This window comes from Cervus elaphus, chromosome 23 (genome assembly GCF_910594005.1).
Source record: "Cervus elaphus chromosome 23, mCerEla1.1, whole genome shotgun sequence".
Classification (NCBI taxonomy): domain Eukaryota; kingdom Metazoa; phylum Chordata; class Mammalia; order Artiodactyla; family Cervidae; genus Cervus; species Cervus elaphus.
In genome coordinates this window covers 6560278-6578634 of record NC_057837.1, presented here as the reverse complement: position 1 = coordinate 6578634, position 18357 = coordinate 6560278, and the positions used below count along the sequence as shown (strand labels likewise).

At 39.5% G+C, this 18357-nt stretch overlaps 1 protein-coding gene and 1 non-coding gene across 2 annotated transcripts in view; one reads left to right on the top strand and one right to left on the bottom strand.

Annotated features, from left to right (window-relative positions):
• Positions 1–18357, bottom strand: part of SPTLC3 (serine palmitoyltransferase long chain base subunit 3) — a 157243-nt gene that overhangs the window by 84420 nt on the left and 54466 nt on the right. The window contains exons 3-4 of the mRNA XM_043883774.1: positions 16085–16239; positions 15303–15451 (exon numbers count right to left, since the gene is read on the bottom strand). Coding sequence (XP_043739709.1) covers positions 15303–15451; positions 16085–16239 — 304 coding nt within the window. The remainder of the gene's footprint in view (positions 1–15302; positions 15452–16084; positions 16240–18357) is intronic.
• TRNAF-GAA lies at positions 228–300 on the top strand. Its single transcript has one exon. It is a non-coding gene; the product is annotated as a tRNA-Phe (tRNA).

Genomic DNA, 18357 nt, shown 5'->3' with positions numbered 1-18357 from the left:
CCACACATCCACTCTTAACCATCCAGTACTTCGGGAAAGAAAGACCAGAAAGCTACATCTCTTTGCTGACCAAAAGTAGAGAAGAGGGGAGGAACTGATGGAAGAAATTGTCACATATTGATGTATGGGGAAATCACTCTGGCCTACACATGATTTAAAAAACTTTATGCTAACTAGTTGAAATCGCTATGAAGAGAGACACAGATGTCAAGTCTTTATGCTAAGCTGCTAAAATAGCTCAGTTAGGAGAGTGTTAGACTGAAGATCTAAAGATCCTTGGTTCAATCCCGGGTTTCAGCAAGTTACACTTTGGGGGCTTCCTTGGTGGTTCAGATAGTAAAGAATCTGGCTGCAATGCGGGATACCTGGGTTTGATCCCTGGGTTGGGAAGATTTCCTAGAGGAGGGCATGGCAACCCACTCCAATATTCTTTCCTGGAGAATCCCCATGGACAGAGGAGCCTGGAGGGCTACAGTCCATGGGGTCGCAAAGAGTCAGACACTACCGAGTGACTAAGCACAGTACCCATGCTCACTAGAATAACCTGCCTGTGGCCTGTCAAACAAGAACGGTACATCTAATTTAACCATTAAAGAAAAGAATGCATTTAAAAACCAAAATAGAGTAAGTGTGTTTCAGGCGTCCAAAATGGAGCGAGGTGGCCGTTGCGGATGCGGTTTCAGACATGTTCCAGTATCACTGAGAACCTGAATTTTCTGAACTCTAACAAACTCAAGGACACCACCAGCCATTCTCAAAACAATACCTGTCAGCAGTTGCCAGCTGCCACCTTATGGTCTGAAGTTCTCTCGTAACTGTGCAACCATTTCTGATTCCACTCAATCCTTACTTAGCAAACATGCTTATATCCTCCTAGTTCTAGTAACAAATCTTGATAAACAACTCATGTAACTAACTGTACTTTGCAATTTTTACCGTTATGAACCTCCCTGATTTTGTAATCTGGTGGAACACAATTCAAGTGCTTCTTGAATCTGTGTCTCCTGGGCTATAGGCCTCAATTTGGCTGGAATAAAACATTTTGTTCTTCCTATAGATTACTGATTCTTTCTATCAGCAAATGGAAACAAAAGCTTCCCTCTAGTTTGCCTGAGTCTAACCTTTCCTGAATTTGGAAATTTAGACCAGCAATGTGTATCAGAATAGACTCAGAGATCAGAATCAAATTGCTTCACTGACTTCAGGTCTATCCTACCTACTTTGCAGTTTTTATTTATAGGCTCCATCCCCCAGGTACACGTGGTATTCATTCCACACAAGGTGAAAGACTATTCCACTTTGGAAAACTTTTGACAATGTGGTCAAGAAAGTCAGCTATGCTAGCGTCCAGGGGTTCCCAAAGTGTCGTCCCTGGAACAGCAGCATCAACGCCACATAGGCCCTCCTGGGGACGTGTTAGAAATGCATCTCGGGTCCTATTCCAGACTGACTGAATCAGAAACTCTGGAGGTGGGGCCAGTAATCTGTGTGTTTTCAAGCTTGGCAGGTGATGCCAATGTGAGCAAAAGTTTGAAAAACACTGATTGAGGTAAAAAAAAAATCCACACAACCTGTGGCAGAGACCCTCCAATACACTGAAAAAATACGGTCAGTCTTATTCAATGGCAACATCTCAGAAGCACAGTAACTATTTTCATAAGACTATGCCTTCATCTTGTGGAGCTTTAAGAAAATAGCTCAAGAAATATGAGATCATTGTGAAAAATAGAAAACACTACCCAATAAAATATAGCCATTTTTATTAACGTAGCTATTCATGTAAAATATATTTTAAAAAGTGGACTAATGACTTGTCCTATGTTCTATGGACATACGACTTGTTCTATTCTTTTAATAATGTATTTTCTTTCTTTAAATTGAATTATAGCTGATTTACAGTGTTGTGTTAATTTCTGCTGTATAGAAAAATGATTCATTTATACATGTACATACATGCTCTTTCACATTCTTTTCCATTATGATTTATCACAGGCTATTAAATATAGTTTCCTAGGCAACACAGTAGCACCTTATCCTTCACCAGTTCTGTGTATAGCGCGTTTGTCTGTTAAGCCCAGACGCCCCCTCCTCCCCTCCCCCACCCCTCGTCTCCCTTGGCAACCACATCTGTCCTCTGTCTGTGAGTCTGTTTCCTGCTTCATATATAAGTATACAGTTTCATTAGCAACATATTTTCCATTTTACAGAAGAGAAGATTGAGTACTCGGAAGGCATAGAGCTTATCTCAGGGCCTAGTTCGTTAAAATGAAGGACTAGGATTTGAATCCCAGCAACCTCATCCCAGAGACTTTCCTCTCAACCATGGTGCTAAGCAACTACCTATAACTCTGCATGACTAATTAGTATTATGCTAAACAGATCTACCAAGTATATCCAATCAATTTCCTATTGCTGGAAATTCACTTATTTCATTTTTTTCTATTAAATATAATTCAATGATTATTCTCAATCACACCTCATTGAACACCTTCAAATTTTGCAAAGCCAACTGTCTCAAAATGGAATTGCTGAGTTAAACAGCTTATTGTTGATACATTTTCAAATTGCCCTGCAATTTATTCTATCAACAGTATATAGTATGTAAGGGTGCCCTTTTCTTTACTCTTTTGAAACTATGGGATCTTATTTTTTATCTTTTGCCAATGAAGTAAAAGATGCTAACTCTGCATCTTCATCACTTTTCATTTAAGGGCAGAGTATTTTTCACAGGCTCATTGGCCATTTATATTTATTTTTCTTAATTGTCCACTTATGTACTGGACCTACTTTTAAAAATTAAAGTTTCATTTAAACCAGACCATACATAGAGAAAAGGAAACAAATTGTCCACATGGAGCTCTATGAAATTCCATAAAGAGAACTCACACAACTGCATCAAGATAAACAAACAAGCAAACAGTATGAACAGCTTCCAGGACATCCCTTTGTGACCTCCTTGATCACCATCCACCTCCCCCAAAGGTACCGTATGCATTCTAAACAGGGATATTGCCCCCAAACGGCTGGACATTGGTTTTTGGAGGGAGGATATCTTACTCTACTCTATGTAAAGCAGAGATATCCATGTACCACATAAACAAATACACAGTGTCTCTGTGCTGTTAAAGCATCACAGAGGAGGTGATGATGAAAAAGTGGGTTGAGGAACATCACACTGTCCTGATTCTGAAGTTTCGTCTGCTTTGAAATTTGTCAAAATCTTGGCCCACTTCTTAAACTGGGATGTTCTCTTCCTTTTGATTTGTTAGAGTCTTTACACATTCCTGGACTTCCCTGGTGGCTCAGACTGTAAAGAAACTGCCTGCGGTGCGGGAGGTGCTAGAGACGCAGGTTCGATCCCTGGGTCAGGAAGATCCCCTGGAGGAGGGCACGGCAACCCACTCCAGTACTCTTGCCTGGAGAATCCCACAGAGAGAGGAGCCTGGGGGGCTACAGTCCACGGGGTTGCAGAGTCAGACACGACTGAGCGACTATCACTTTCACTTTACACATTAAGAATATGAATATCTTGTTACATAGAGGTGAATAATTCTTTCTAATTTTGTTCTTTGACTCTTAGCTGACATTGTTGGTTTTTTTTTTTTTTTTGGTACAGAAGTTTAAATGTTCCATTTTCTTGTATTTTTTGCCTTGGTGTTTCTGGGAAAGCTATTTCTGATTCCCTGAAGCACAAACTCATAGTAGACTACTGTCTGAATCAGGTTTGTGAAATCCAAAGGGCGGAGAGCTGTGGCTACTGGTGAGTTGGGAGCAACTTGTCTCTCCTAACAGGAAGAGTCCCTGTCTCCGATGGACCTGAGCAGCTTGTGTTGCAAGGAGTCAGCCTACACACCATTTAGAATGGATCCCTGCCACCCAAGCGGGCATCCTGCCAGGTGAGGTGAGGGCAGCCGGAAAGACCGGAGGTCATCATGGGTTGATAAATGACGCAGTGAAGTGGCTGCCAGAGTCTGAATGCTTGTGTTCCCCTAAAATCCAAACGGTGAAAACCTCATGTCCTGAGTGTTGGTGTCTGGAGTGGGGTTTTGTGGAGTTTTGAGGATGGAGCCCTCATAAATAGAATTTGTGCCCTAACAAAAAAGGCCCCAGAGAGCTGGCCCCTCCCTTCCGCCACATGAGGAAACACAAAGAGGTGTCGGCAGCTCAGAAGCGGGCCCCACCTGCCATGCTGGCTCCCTGATCTTGGACTTTCAGCTCCCAGAACTGTAAGGAATGCACTCATTGTCTATGAGTCACTCAGTGCGTGGTATTTTGTTACATCAGCCCATGGACCAAGACACAAGCATTGCTCTCATCAAGGGCGCTGCAGACGGACATTTCCAGCAGGGTCCTTACCAAGGAGCACAAAGCAAGTGCATTTTGTAATTGAATTGTCTGAGTAGTTTTATTCTGTTCAGTTGTTCATCCATTCATCCATTTAGTCATTCACTCAGTTTCAGTTTTATTTATAGAGTTATTTATGGTGAATGTTTTTGTTTTTACATACCATTGTAAACACATTAGCAATTTACCTAAGCGCAGCTTATTAAGACACTATGTGTGAGGCAGGAATCTGGATGATTTCTTTATATGATCAGCCAGTTATCACAAAACTAATTGTGACATAATCGATCCTTTCCCAGCTGATTTGAAATACTGTTCTTTTTCTTATACAAATGGGTGGACCAAACTGTGCCTATCTCTAGAGCTTCAGTTTAGACCCACACTGCCCACTCTTTTTATATATGTCATGGGATTGTGTTTCATGTACCTTTTCAATTAGGGAAGAGACGATCGAATTATAATAATGAGATGTTCTCTTCTAAGATACTCATATCTTTCTGTTTCTTTCAAGTATTCCTTTAGGTCTTTTATAAAAATCTTATAGTTTTCTTCAAATAGGTTCTAAACATTTTCAAAATAAGCTTATCCCCTAGGTCTGTGCTATTTTCCCTCATATTTATTAATAATATTATTTTCCCCAGTATGTCCTCTTATTGATTGTGGATCATGGACATATTGAATTTTTAAAATTGTCTTTTTTTTTATTTATTTATTTTTATTTATTTATTTTTCATTATTTTTTTTTTCCAGTGGGTTTTGTCATACATTGATATGAATCAGCCATGGATTTACATGTATTCCCAATCCCAATCCCCCCTCCCACCTCCCTCTCCACCCGATTCCTCTGGCTCTTCCCAGTGCACCAGGCCCAAGCACTTGTCTCATGCATCCCACCTGGGCTGGTGATCTGTTTCACCATAGATAGTATACATGCTGTTCTTTTGAAATATCCCACCCTCACATTCTCCCACAAAGTTCAAAAGTCTGTTCTGTATTTCTGTGTCTCTTTTTCTGTTTTGCATATAGGGTTATCGTTATCACCTTTCTAAATTCCATATATATGTGTTAGTATGCTGTAATGTTCTTTATCTTTCTGGCTTACTTCACTCTGTATAATGGGCTCCAGCTTCATCCATCTCATTAGGACTGGTTCAAATGAATTCTTTTTAATGGCTGAGTAATATTCCATGGTGTATATGTACCACGGCTTCCTTATCCATTCATCTGCTGATGGGCATCTAGGTTGCTTCCATGTCCTGGCTATTATAAACAGTGCTGCGATGAACATTGGGGTGCACGTGTCTCTTTCAGATCCGGTTTCCTCAGTGTGTATGCCCAGAAGTGGGATTGCTGGGTCATATGGCAGTTCTATTTCCAGTTTTTTAAGAAATCTCCACGCTGTTTTCCATAGCGGCTGTACTAGTTTGCATTCCCACCAACACTGTAAGAGGCTTCCCTTTTCTCCACACCCTCTCCAGCATTTATTGCTTGTAGACTTTTGGATAGCAGCCATCCTGACTGGCGTGTAATGGTACCTCATTGTGGTTTTGATTTGCATTTCTCTAATAATGAGTGATGTTGAGCATCTTTTCATGTGTTTGTTAGCCATCTGTATGTCTTCTTTGGAGAAATGTCTGTTTAGTTCTTTGGCCCATTTTTTGATTGGGTCATTTATTTTTCTGGAATTGAGCTGCAGGAGTTGCTTGTATATTTTTGAGATTAATCCTTTGTCTGTTTCTTCATTTGCTATTATTTTCTCCCAATCTGAAATTGTCTTTTTTGAATTCGTCATTAAATATTTGTTGTTTCTAATAACTGTTTGTTAGTTTACTATGTAAAATGGAGGAAAGCAGACTAGGACCCCGTCCCTCCTGCCCCAACACCCCTCATCTCTATAATAGTCTTGAGAACAGTCCCTTCAGAGGGTCACTTTAGTCCTCAAAAATCAAGGCTTAAAAACTAGAGGAAGAAGCGACCAGATCATCTGTTCACCTCTTCTTTAATTGCACATCTATTTCTTATTTTGTCACATGGTAGCTATTCAGTGAATAATTATTGAAATAAAGAATAAAAAATTAATGAATAATTATGCTGCCTAGTACTTCCAAAGGTTATTAAAATGTGGTAAAAACACATCTTCATCTTTTCTGACTTCAAAGTGAAAGTTTCTGGTAACCAGAGGTTTCATTACAAAGTGTAGTCTTATTGTTTGAAGTAGATATTTTTTTTATTCCATTCAAGAATCTCCTATTTTTATTCTACTAGAAGTTTTATAAGGAATGGATACTAAATTTTATAACTGCTTTAGTGACATCTATCAAAATAATCATGTGTTTTCTTCTTGGGTCTTTCAAGGTTATGAAATGTCTTACTGAGCTAACTATCCTTACAGTCCTGGATAGAACTACTTGATCATGGTATTCTGTTACTTGACTGTGCTGTTCAATATGCAATGCCAATTTCTTATATATTTTTTCCTCAAATAATAGTGCCTTATAATTTTCCTCTTATGAAATGTTTATTTGTTTGTCAAATTTGGGGATCGGGGTTATGCTAGCTTAGCGGTGGGCGACTCTGAGTGGTCATCAGACTCACCTCTAGTGACAGTAAAATATAGGGGCCTCAGCCCAAGAGAAATACTCTTCTCTAATTTATGTTTCTGTTTTAATCTTTAACAATTCAATACTTCTGCTTTCCTTTTATCCCTTGTTCCCTTGACTGGTTAGTTTACTAGCTTCAGTGTTACTACTTAGTAATGTAAGAATACACATTTTCCTCTGAGTACACAGCTGTTTGGATCCTATGATGTTCTCACAATTGTTAGTTTCTAAATATGATGCCATTGTGACTTCATTTCCATGTTGATCCAAGAGCTACTTAGGAGAGGGCTTTAAAACTTTCAAGTGATTTTTAAAAAGATTTCATTTTTAATTTTGGTATTAATCTTTAGTTTTATTTCACTGTGGTCTAAGAATGTGACCTATTTAGATTTCATTTTTTGAAATTTAACAAGGTTTGCTTTTGCTTTGTGCATAAAATGTAGTAAATTTTTATGAAAATTAAGTTAGTATTTAAAAAGATGACATCTACTGGTAATTTTTTTTTTCTTTTCAGGAAACATGAGTTTTATTTTATGGTATATAACTTCATATTCTGCAGCCTTTAATAACTTTCCCTATTTCCTTTTTTTCAAAACAGTTTTCCTAAAAATTTATTTTTTGTTCTTTTCGTTAAATTTATTTTTTAATTTGAGGAAAACTACTTTACAATGTTGTGTTGGTCATTTTAAGTTCAGCATTCAATACATAATTATTAAACTAAACTCAATAACTATATCATCAATGTCTTCTTTGTGTTTATTTTTTAGACTTCTTCATTTTTCAAAGACTGGAAGTTACTTTAGGGTCTCCTATCACTATTTCATTTTTTATTTTTCCTGCTTTTGTTTTTAATCAGGCACATTAAGTTGACCCACATGATTTTTGAAACCTCCTAGGATAATTCATTATCCTACTAATTTTCAGTTTCTATAGAAAAATTAAGAATCATCTATGTTTCTGTTGTGTTACTTAATGCACAATCTCTAGGAGTTGCATTGATCTTCATTAGGAAGAGGCTCTCTATATAATTTGTATAAGATGAATCTCTTATGTTTAATAATTCATGCATTAATCTTAACTTTCCCTAACTGCTTTCCTTTCTGTTTGCATTTGCACCACACCTTTGGTCAGTTATTTATTTTTCAAGTTTAAGTTTATTCTTTTCTTGAAGCTTAATTCCTAAGAAGGAAGAACAAGCAATCTGCACATACTTAGGGTGACTGCATCAGTGTCTTCCACTGTTCAATCAATATATTCAAACAAACTCTTCCACATGCAGCAAAGTTAAATAGTTCTTTTTAGGAAAGAAATTTAAAAATCAAATATAGAAATATCTTGCATAATAAAAATAATACTGATGGTTTTTTTTCCATTTCATTTTTCTTTATTTAGGCCATGCTGTGAAGCTTGTAGGATCTTATTTCCCTGACTAGGTATCGAACCTGGGCCCACCAATGAAAACATTGAATCCTAACCACTAGACCTCCAGGGAATTCCTGAAGATATTACTGATTGTTTGATGCTGCTACTCAGACATTATGAACAAGTTTTACACAATTCTTAATCCTAGTGCTAAAAATCTAAATAACTGTGTAGTGTTAGAATCCTTTTCTAAATAAATTTCAGTAGTTATTCCAGCTACTTTTCAGCAAAGACAGTTAATCAGACTTTCCAGCTAAAAATTTGAAGGCAAACCACCTGAAAAAGAGTACCAGTCTCAACTTTTAATAGACTGTTCATTCCAGAAGTCCCTAATTCAGAGCATAATGTCACACACCTAAACTCAAAAATGTCTAATCTTTCACAACACATTAAAAATATTGTTGAAGAAAAAGCTAGACTAGCGACCAAAGATGTTGCATAAGGCACACAGTTTCAAGGAGACAGCCCAGATCAGGGAGCATTCTAACAAAAACCACCACTAGCATAGAAGATACCAATTGAAAACAGGTCAGAGATTTTAAATGCTTGAATGACGATTCAAAGTTGCCATTTCACTCTGTCTCATGTTTAGGACATTTAAAAAAATCACAGTCATCCACTCCCCTCAGCCTGTGAAATGTTAAATCCACCCAGGAGAGGGTCAAAACCTCCCTTCACTCCATGTCCCACTGTCTTTTAGTTGTTCAGAAAAATAAGCAACAGCATAGCATTTTACATCTCAAAATATCGCTTGCAATTCTGTACATATCTGTCTGGAAATGTGTCATTTCCAGCTCTGCTTTGGGCCTGGTTTCAACATTTGTAGGTGCAGATTTGGCAAACACCCTACTCTTGGGCACTTTTTTTTTCATTTATTTTTATTGGTTGGAGGCTAATTACTTTACAATATTGTAGTGGTTTTTGTCATATATTGACATGAATCAGCCATGGATTTACATGTATTCCCCATCCTGATCCCAAAGACCATAGCAAAAATCAACAAAGCTAAAAGCTGGTTGAAAGCTAAAAGCTTTCAAAAATCCCGATCCCAAAGACCATAGCAAAAATCAACAAAGCTAAAAGCTGGTTTATTGAAAAAATAAACAAAATTGACAAACCATTAGCAAGACTCGGGCACTTTTTACTGCTCCTTCCACTGTACCAACCTCTCTCTTGGGCACGGAGGGTTTTTAGTGCTGGTTGCACCAGGGAGGTTGAACCAGGTGTCTGGTTGGCACCAATCTTCCCATTTTTTCACCCTTTAGAATAGCTTTCATTGAGTTGTATTTGTTTTTGATTACAGCCCATAACTGAGTTTAGTTTTTGGCTCAGTCTTTTGCTTTCAGTAAGCAAATATGTTCTAAGTGTATATTTTTGGTCAACATATTATGTGTGATGTTTTGTCCTTTTACTACATTTTAAATATTTCCTCTTGATTTCTTTTTTGTTGAATTTTTCTATTTTGTAATATGATTTCTGTGTTCTTTCCCCCCTTGAATGTTGGAGACTATTTTGAAAAGTTAAGTTAATCACTTAAGAAGTATCTTTGCCCCAATTCATGTTCACTGAGCTGGTGATGCTGTCTAACCGTCTCATCCTCTGCCGTCCTCTTCTCTTTTTGCCTTCAATCTAAATGTCCCTAAACTTTTATTTCGGGTTCCTCAAGAAGCTATTTCAGTTACTAAAAATTAAGTCTGTATATTTCCAAAGTGTTGTTAGTCTATCGGCCCTGCTAACATTTTCTTAAGTCTATGTGGTATACATTTTTCAAAAGTTACTTGTATTTCTTAAAATAAATAGCATTCAAAACTATATTACCAATTTGTACCTGCTCTGTTCAGGTTACTATTAATCTTGCAAAACAATTTTGAATGTACCCTGTTTAATCATATATTTTTTGACTGCTTACATTCTTGTTTTTAGTTCTATTTGCTAAAATTACTGCGGGTGGCTTTTGTTTTGCTCTCTCTCTGTTTACTTGGAAGTTGTTAAAATTTTCTTCTGAGCGCTTGAGCTGGAGAGCTTGAGGAAGCAAGTGAACATTAAAAGCCCAGCAATTCGGAAGGATGAGCAGGTGGGGAAAGCATGTCGGCTGTAGGCAGTGCAAACATGGTTCCTCACCTCTGTCTGGTTTCTCTGGGTTTGCTGAATCTGCAGAATCAGGGACCCTTATTCTGGATCTGTCTTCACTGGAAGCCTGTGTCAGGCTGTCTCCTTAAGGTGCTGGTGGCTATGACTGCCTCTGACTCCTTGTGTCTTTTGACAGGGGTGTCCTTCCAGGCTTGTGGGAGACTCAGCTCTTCTGAAGGAGGAGAACTTTTCATCCTCTTCCTGCTTATTTCTCCAGCCCTCATGCCTCAAAATAAAGATACAGTGTTGGGACTTCCCTGGTGGTCCAGTGGTTAAAAATCCATCTTACAATGCAAGGGATATGGGTTTGATCCCTGGTTGGGGAACTAACATCCCACATACCACGGAACAACTAAGCCCATGAGCCTCAACTACTGAGCCCGCACACCACAACTAGCGTCTGTATGTCACAACAAAAGATCCCATGACAAAGATCCTGCATGCTGCAACTAAGACCTGGTGCAGCCAAGTAAATAAATATTAAAAAAAAAAAAAGATACCATGTGTTTCCGAAGAAATCTGGAAAACCACTTATAGACTTTGGAGTTCTAGCTAAGTACTGAGTATGTGGATGAAAATGTGTTCAATTTGAATGGCAATTTATTGCACAGTTCAGATCAGTCGCTAAGTAGGGTCCGGCTCTTTGTGACCCCATGGACTGCAGCACACCAGGATTCCCTGTCCATCACCAACTCCCAGAGTTTACTCAAACTCATGTCCATCGAGTCGGTGATGCCATCCAACCATCTCATCCTCTGTCGTCCCCTTCTCCTTCTGCCTTCAATCTTTCCCAGCATCATGGTCTTTTCCAATGAGTCAGTTCTTCTCATCAGGTGGCCAAAATATTGGAGCTTCAGCTTCAGCATCAGTCCTTCCAATGAATATTCAGGACCGGTTTCCTTTAGGATTGACTGGTTTGATCTCCTTATAGTCCAAGAGTCTTCTCCAACACCACAGTTCAAAAGCATCAGTTCTTCGGTGCTCAGCTTTCTTTATAGTCCAACTCTCACATCCATACATGACCACTGCAAAAACCAAAGCTTTGACTAGATGAACCTTAGTTGGCAAAGTAATGTCTCTGCTTTTTAATATGCAGATTTTTTAATATGTCTAGTTTGGTCACAGCTTTTCTTCCAAGGAGCAAGCATCTTTTAATTTCACGGCTGCAGTCACCATCTGCAGTGATTTTGGAGTCAAAGAAAATAAAGTCTCTCACTGTTTCTATTGTTTCCCCATCTATTTGCCATGAAGTGATGGGACTGGATGCCAAGATCTTAGTTTTCTGAATGTGGAGTTTTAACCCAACTTTTTCACTCTCCTCTTTCACTTTCATCAAGAGGCTCTTTAGTTCTTGGCTTTCTGCCGTAAGGATGGTGTCATCTGCATATCTGAGGTTATTGATATTTCTCCTGGCAATCTTGATTCCAGCTTGTGCTTCTTCCAGCCCAGCATTTCCCATGATGTACTCTACATATAAGTTAAATAAGTAAGGTGACAATATACAGGCTTGACGTACTCCTTTCCTGATTTGGAACCAATCTGTTATTCCATGTCCAGTTTTAACTGTTGCTTCTTAACCTGCATACAGATTTCTCAGGAGGCAGGTCAGGTGGTCTGGTATTCCCATCTCTTGAAGAATTTTCCACAGTTTATTGTGATCCACACAAAGACTTTGGAATAGTCGATAAAGCAGAAGTAGATATTTTTCTGGAACTCTCTTGCTTTTCGATGATGCAATAGATGTTGGCAGTTTGATCTCTGGCTCCTCTGCCTTTTCTAAATTCAGCTAGAACATCTGGAAGTTCACGGATCACGTACTATTGAAGCCTAGCATGGATAATTATGAGCATTACTTTGCTAGCTTGTGAGATGAGTGCAATCGTGCAGTAGTCTGAGCATTCTTTGGCATTGCCTTTCTTTGGGATTGGAGTGAAAACAGACCTTATCCAGTCCTGTGGCCACTGCTGAGTTTTCTAAATTTGCTGGCATATTGAGTGTAGCACTTTCACAGCATCATCTTTTAGGATTTGAAATAGCTCAGCTGGAATTCCATCACCTCCACTAGCTTTGTTTGTTGTGATACTTCCTAAGGCCCACTTGCCTTTGCACTCTATGATGTCTGGCTCAAGGTGAGTGATCACACCATCGTGGTTGTCTGGGTCATGAAGATCTTTTCTGTACAGTTCTTCTGTGTATTCTTGCCACCCTTTCTTAATATCTTCTGCTTCTGTTAGGTCCATACCATTTCTGTCCTTTACTGTGCACATCTTTGCATGAAATGTTTCCTTGGTATCTTTAATTTTCTTGAAGATATCTTTAGTCTTTCCCATTCTATTGTTTTCCTCTATTTCTTTGCATTGATTACTGAGGAAGCCTTTCTTATCTCTCCTTGCTATTCTTTGGAACTCAGCATTCAAACGGGTATATCTTTCCTTTTCTCCTTTGCCTTTTTGCATCTTTTCTTTTCTCAGCTATTTGTAAGGCCTCTTCAGACAATTGTTTTGCCTTTTTGCATTTCTTTTCCTTGGGGATGATCTTGATCCCTGCCTTCTGTACAATGTTATGAACCTCTGTCCACAGTTCTTCAGGCACTCTGTCTATCAGATCTAATCCCTTGAATCTATTTCTCACTTCCACTGTGTAATCATAAGGGATTTGATTTAGGTCATACCTGAATGGTCTAGTGGTTTTTCCCTACTTTCTTCAATTTAAGTCTGAATTTGGCAATAAGGAGTTTATGATCTGAGCCACAGTCAGCTCCTGGTCTTGTGTTTTCTGACTGTACAGAGCTTCTCTATCTTTGGCTGCAGAGAATATAACCAATCTAATTTCAATGTTGGCGATTTGGTGATGTCCGTGTGTAGAGTCTTCTCTTGTGTTGTTGGAAGAGGGTGTTTGCTATGACCAGTGCGTTCTCTTGGCAAAACTCTGTTAGCCTGTGCCCTGCTTCATTCCGTACTCCAAGGCCAAATTTTCCTGTTACTCCAGTATCTCTTGACTCCCAACTTTTGCATTCCAGTCCCCTATGATGAAAAGGACATCTTTTTTTTTGGTATTAGTTCTAGAAGGTCTTATAGGTCATCATAGAACCATTCAACTTCAACTTATTTAGCATTACTGGTTGGGGCATAGACTTGTATTACTGTGATATTGATTTATTGCACTGGTCTTTTTAATTGCTGGTTTTTAAAGCCCTTCTGCCAATTGGTTCTCTAGGAGTGGCATGTTTCATGAATGGCAAATCCATTTTTTCTTAGGCCTGAAACTGACCTGGTGAGCCCTGGGTTTATTATCCCAGATGAAAACTGTTTAGTAGAAAAGCTGAGCAAGACTAGGAGTTACCACAGATGCCACTGTGGGCACATCCCTGTGTCATTGTTGTCCTCAATTTCCTCCTCTGGAAGATACGAATAACACCACTTCTACTGCCTCCACAGCACAGGTTTGGGGAGGCATAAGTGAGATCATATAGGAGAAGACAATGGGCCAGGAACAAGCTGCTCCCTCATTCTCCCAGAAGTGTGGCGAGCAGAAGTTTCCTTCAGATTTTACTCTTCTAAGAGAAAATTGTTTCAGCTACAAGAGAAATAAAAAGGTTGTTGGCGCCACCTTTCCCATTCATTCATCATTCATCCATCTGTTCATTCATCCATTCATTCATTCAACACAACAGTCATCAAGACTCATTCCTCCCTTCACAGGAGGAGCAGAAACAGGCAACATTCAAGTGCAAAAGTGATGGTTATCACTAAGAAAAATAGGAGAAAGAGCTAAATCCAAATAAGAAGTTGCTGTTTAATGGGTATGACACTTTTGTGATGCAGAATGAATAAGTTCTAGAAATCTTCCCTTCCACACGGTGCCTAGAACAATCCTGTACTGTGCTCTTGATACACTTGTTAAAAGAGTAGACCTCAAAATATAAAATTTCTAGGTGTACACCTGAAACTAACATAATGTTATAAGCCAACTATACTTCAATAAGTAAAAATAAAATTTTATTTAGGGGGAGAAAAAGGGTTAATCTCATGTTCTTACCACAAAAAGGAGGGTGATATGACACTTTCCTAGGTAATGGATATATTTTATACCTTGATTGTGGTGAGAGTTTCACAGGAATATGCATATGTCCAAACTCATTAAATTATACATTTAAATAAGTATAATGTTTCTCTTTGAACAGTAATTATACCTCAATGAGAAGTGAAGTTGCTTAGTTGTGTACGACTCTTTGCAAACCCATGGACTGTAGCCCACCAGGCTCCTCTGTCCATGGCACTTTCCAGGCAAGAGTACTGGAGTGGGTTGCCATTTCCTATTATATCTCAAGGCATAATAAAACCTCAACAAGCCTATTTAATAAAGCTGGCATCATTGACTCAATGGACATGAGTTTGAGCAAACTCTGGGAGATAGTGAAGGACAGGGAAGCCTGGTATGCTGCAATCCATGGGGTTGCAAAGAGTTGGACACGACTGAGTGATTGAAAAACAGCAAAGCTGTTTAAGAAAAGTGGAGAAAACGACCCAGAAAAGGACCAGATGGAAGAGGTATGATAGCTGCTTTTTTAGATCACATGGTCAGGAAAGAATCATTTGTATTTATTATGGAGAATTAAAATCTTAATAAACTGCCTAGTATGAGCATAATGTTTGATATTTTCAAAGAGACCATAATATATCTTTTTCTTTCTGTTTTTTATAATAGCTTTTGTGGCACACAATCTAGATATGATCTAGATTTGAGAAGTAGCCACAGGAATCAGGCCTAACTGGAAAAAAATTTCAAAACAGTGAGCGTACATACCCATTTCCTGTCTCGTGCTGCCCACGCCTAGGCCATATGTCTCTAAAACCTCCTTTACTGTCCTCATGGATTCATCGTACTTGGCTGCCAGGCCAAGGAAGTTATAGGAGCCCATATTGATGACATCTTTGATGACTCTTCCAGTAAACCTGCAGAGAGAAGGTCAGAGGAACACACAGGACTTTTTCATTCAATATCATAGTAGGGTCATGTAAAATACTACCAGAAAGAGAGGTTAGGCTTGGCCTAAATCAAATCTTTTCTATTTTCCTTTTGTTCAACCTTGTCACCACAAAATTATTTGCCCTTTGAGGAGAGTAACGCCATCATGAATCTGGGCAGAGCACTGGGAAAAGATAGCCGGGCCACAGAGTATTACCCAGCTCCGATTTTTCTTGGGTGCTTGCTTTCATGACACCTTGGTTTAAACTGCAGCAAGGACTTTCTAAAGAGAAACAGCCGTGGTCATCACGGGCTCCTTCAGCCGGAACTAGAAGGGTACAGTTTGTCAATAAAGCTGAAAAGGACTCTTTTCTGGCTGGCTCTGTGTATCCTGCACCTTCTGCCACAGATTTCTCTTAATTGCAACACAAATAAGCTGCCCTTGGCAACTTAATTACTGTGACTTCCCCCGCTGGCATCATGAGGGCTTGCAAAGGGCTGAATAATGGAAGACCAGCTGTTTCATTGCTCTGTTTTTCTTTCAGATCTGTAATCTGTCACCCTTGCTAGAATTTCCTTGAAAGCATTTTCTTTCAAGCCCTCCCAGGTGGCTGCCTCACCTAAATGTCCAGTTGTAGTCATCTGTCACCCTTTCCATCACATCGAACACAGCTCCCGGGGCACTGCAGATGGGCCGATTCCAGTTGTCTCTGATTCTCATGTAAAGGTTCCGCGTATAAAAATTCTCAAAGTTTTGATATAGTGGCACAAAGTCCTGTTATAAGAGAGGCAGAAGTTTACTTTTAGTCTCTCCCTTTTTGTAGTTCATTTACAAATAAACACTGAAAGATGTGGAGGAGCCATGAAAATATTCCATCTGCAAATATTTTGAGCAACGGTCTCGGGTAAAGGGATGGGCTAGGTCCACAAATAATTCTGTGAGTCCTTCACCTCCAAGGAGCTTTCATTTTAGTGGGAGAAGGAACACCTGTGGCAAATAAAGGTATCAAAAATGACAGCACAATACAAGTACCTAAAAGAATGCTGGAGACAATGAATCCTGGTGAATTTCATCCAAAATGTAGCAAGAGGTATTTATGTCTAAAGCAGTTTAGTTGGAAGAGAACTGGATGGATGATAATCTGGTCTTAACTTTTTTGACAATGAACAGCCCCACTCATAATGTGTTTAGAAATGTGGCTGAACTTGAATTGTTGGACCCATTGGCGTAACTGCTGGCAGGCGACCGAGGGCATAGACGCTGAGCTGGAGAGCTTCTGGAGGCATTTGGCTTCTCTCAAAGTTGAAGCAACAGCACTGTTTTGCTGTATCAAATGCCATCCATGCCTGAGGGACCTGCAATCCAGGTGAGGCTCAGAGCAAGACATATTTGACTTTGTTATCTAACTCTTAAGCTAGAACAAGGTAGAAAATGCAAACCTTGGGCAAAGTCAAGTAGTTTGGGTGTTTGTAAGGTTTTATCCAGAGGAGGAATCATGTTTTGCCAGAGGAGTCAAGATGGCTTTATGCAGGAGAGGCTTTGGAGATGGTCACTGATGGTGGGATGAGATTACAATGGGTAGGTACGCTTGGAGAGGACACTCAGGGTAAATCGGTCTCTTTGCTGGAAATGTAGGGTATCTTTGAGAAGCATGAGCAAGAATAAAACATGATGGATCCTTCCATTCTTTGCTCCAAGCTTATAATGGCTCACACTTCACTTGGAGTCAAAGCCAAGGTTCTGATGGCCTGGCTCTGTTGCCTGAGTTCCCTACCATTCACCGTAGTGTGGGTGAGGCTGCCGTATCTGCTGGGCACAGAGCGTGGGAGCCTTACATGTGCTCACGAGAAGCTCAGACGTTACCCTGGGGGAGTAAGGAGCCCCTGAAGACTGGAGCAGTGAGCTTCCTGCTCCCTCTCATTTTCTTTGAATTCTTCCTTCCTTTTATGAAATGGAGCTTATGCCCTAAAGACACAAGGAGGATGATGGGGAAAGGCTTTGAGGAAGGGCTTCTTATGCTACTAATCTGGCCTTCTCATCTTCTGAGATGGCCCAATCAGATGGAAAAAGATAGAATCTGCGTCTTTTGATGGCTGCTGGCTGCATCCATGACACAGCTTTTTTCTGTTATTTCACTTTTTGGTTTTTAGGGACAATGGCATCATATCGGGGGATAACTGTGATTTTCTATATGACCCAGCAATCCCACTGCTGGGCATACACACTGAGGAAACCAGATCTGACAGAGACACGTGCACCCCAATGCTCATTGCAGCACTGTTTATAATAGCCAGGACATGGAAGCAACCTAGATGCCCATCTGCAGATGAATGGATAAGGAAGCTGTGGTACACATACACAATGGAATATTACTCAGCCATTAAAAAGAATTCATTTGAATCAGTTCTAATGAGATGGATGAAACTGGAGCCCTTTATACAGACTGAAGTAAGCCAGAAAGATAAAGACCAATACAGTATACTAACGCATATATATGGAATTTAGAAAGATGGTAATGATAACCCTATATGCAAAACAAAAAAACAGACACAGATGTACAGAACAGACTTTTGGACTCTGTGGGAAAAGGCAAGGGTGGGATGTTTCGAGAGAACTGCATCAAAACATGTATATTATCTATGGGAAAACAGATCACCAGCCCAGGCTGGATGCATGAGGCAAGTGCTCGGACCTGGTGCACTGGGAAGACCCAGAGGGATCGGGTAGAGAGGGAGGTGGGAGGGGGATGGGGAATACATGTAAATCCATGGCTGATTCATGTCAATGTATAACAAAAACCACTACAATATTGTAAAGTAATTAGCTTCCAACTAATAAAAATAAATGGAGAAAAAAAAAAAGTCCTGGGGACTAGTGTATGTGAATTTGAAG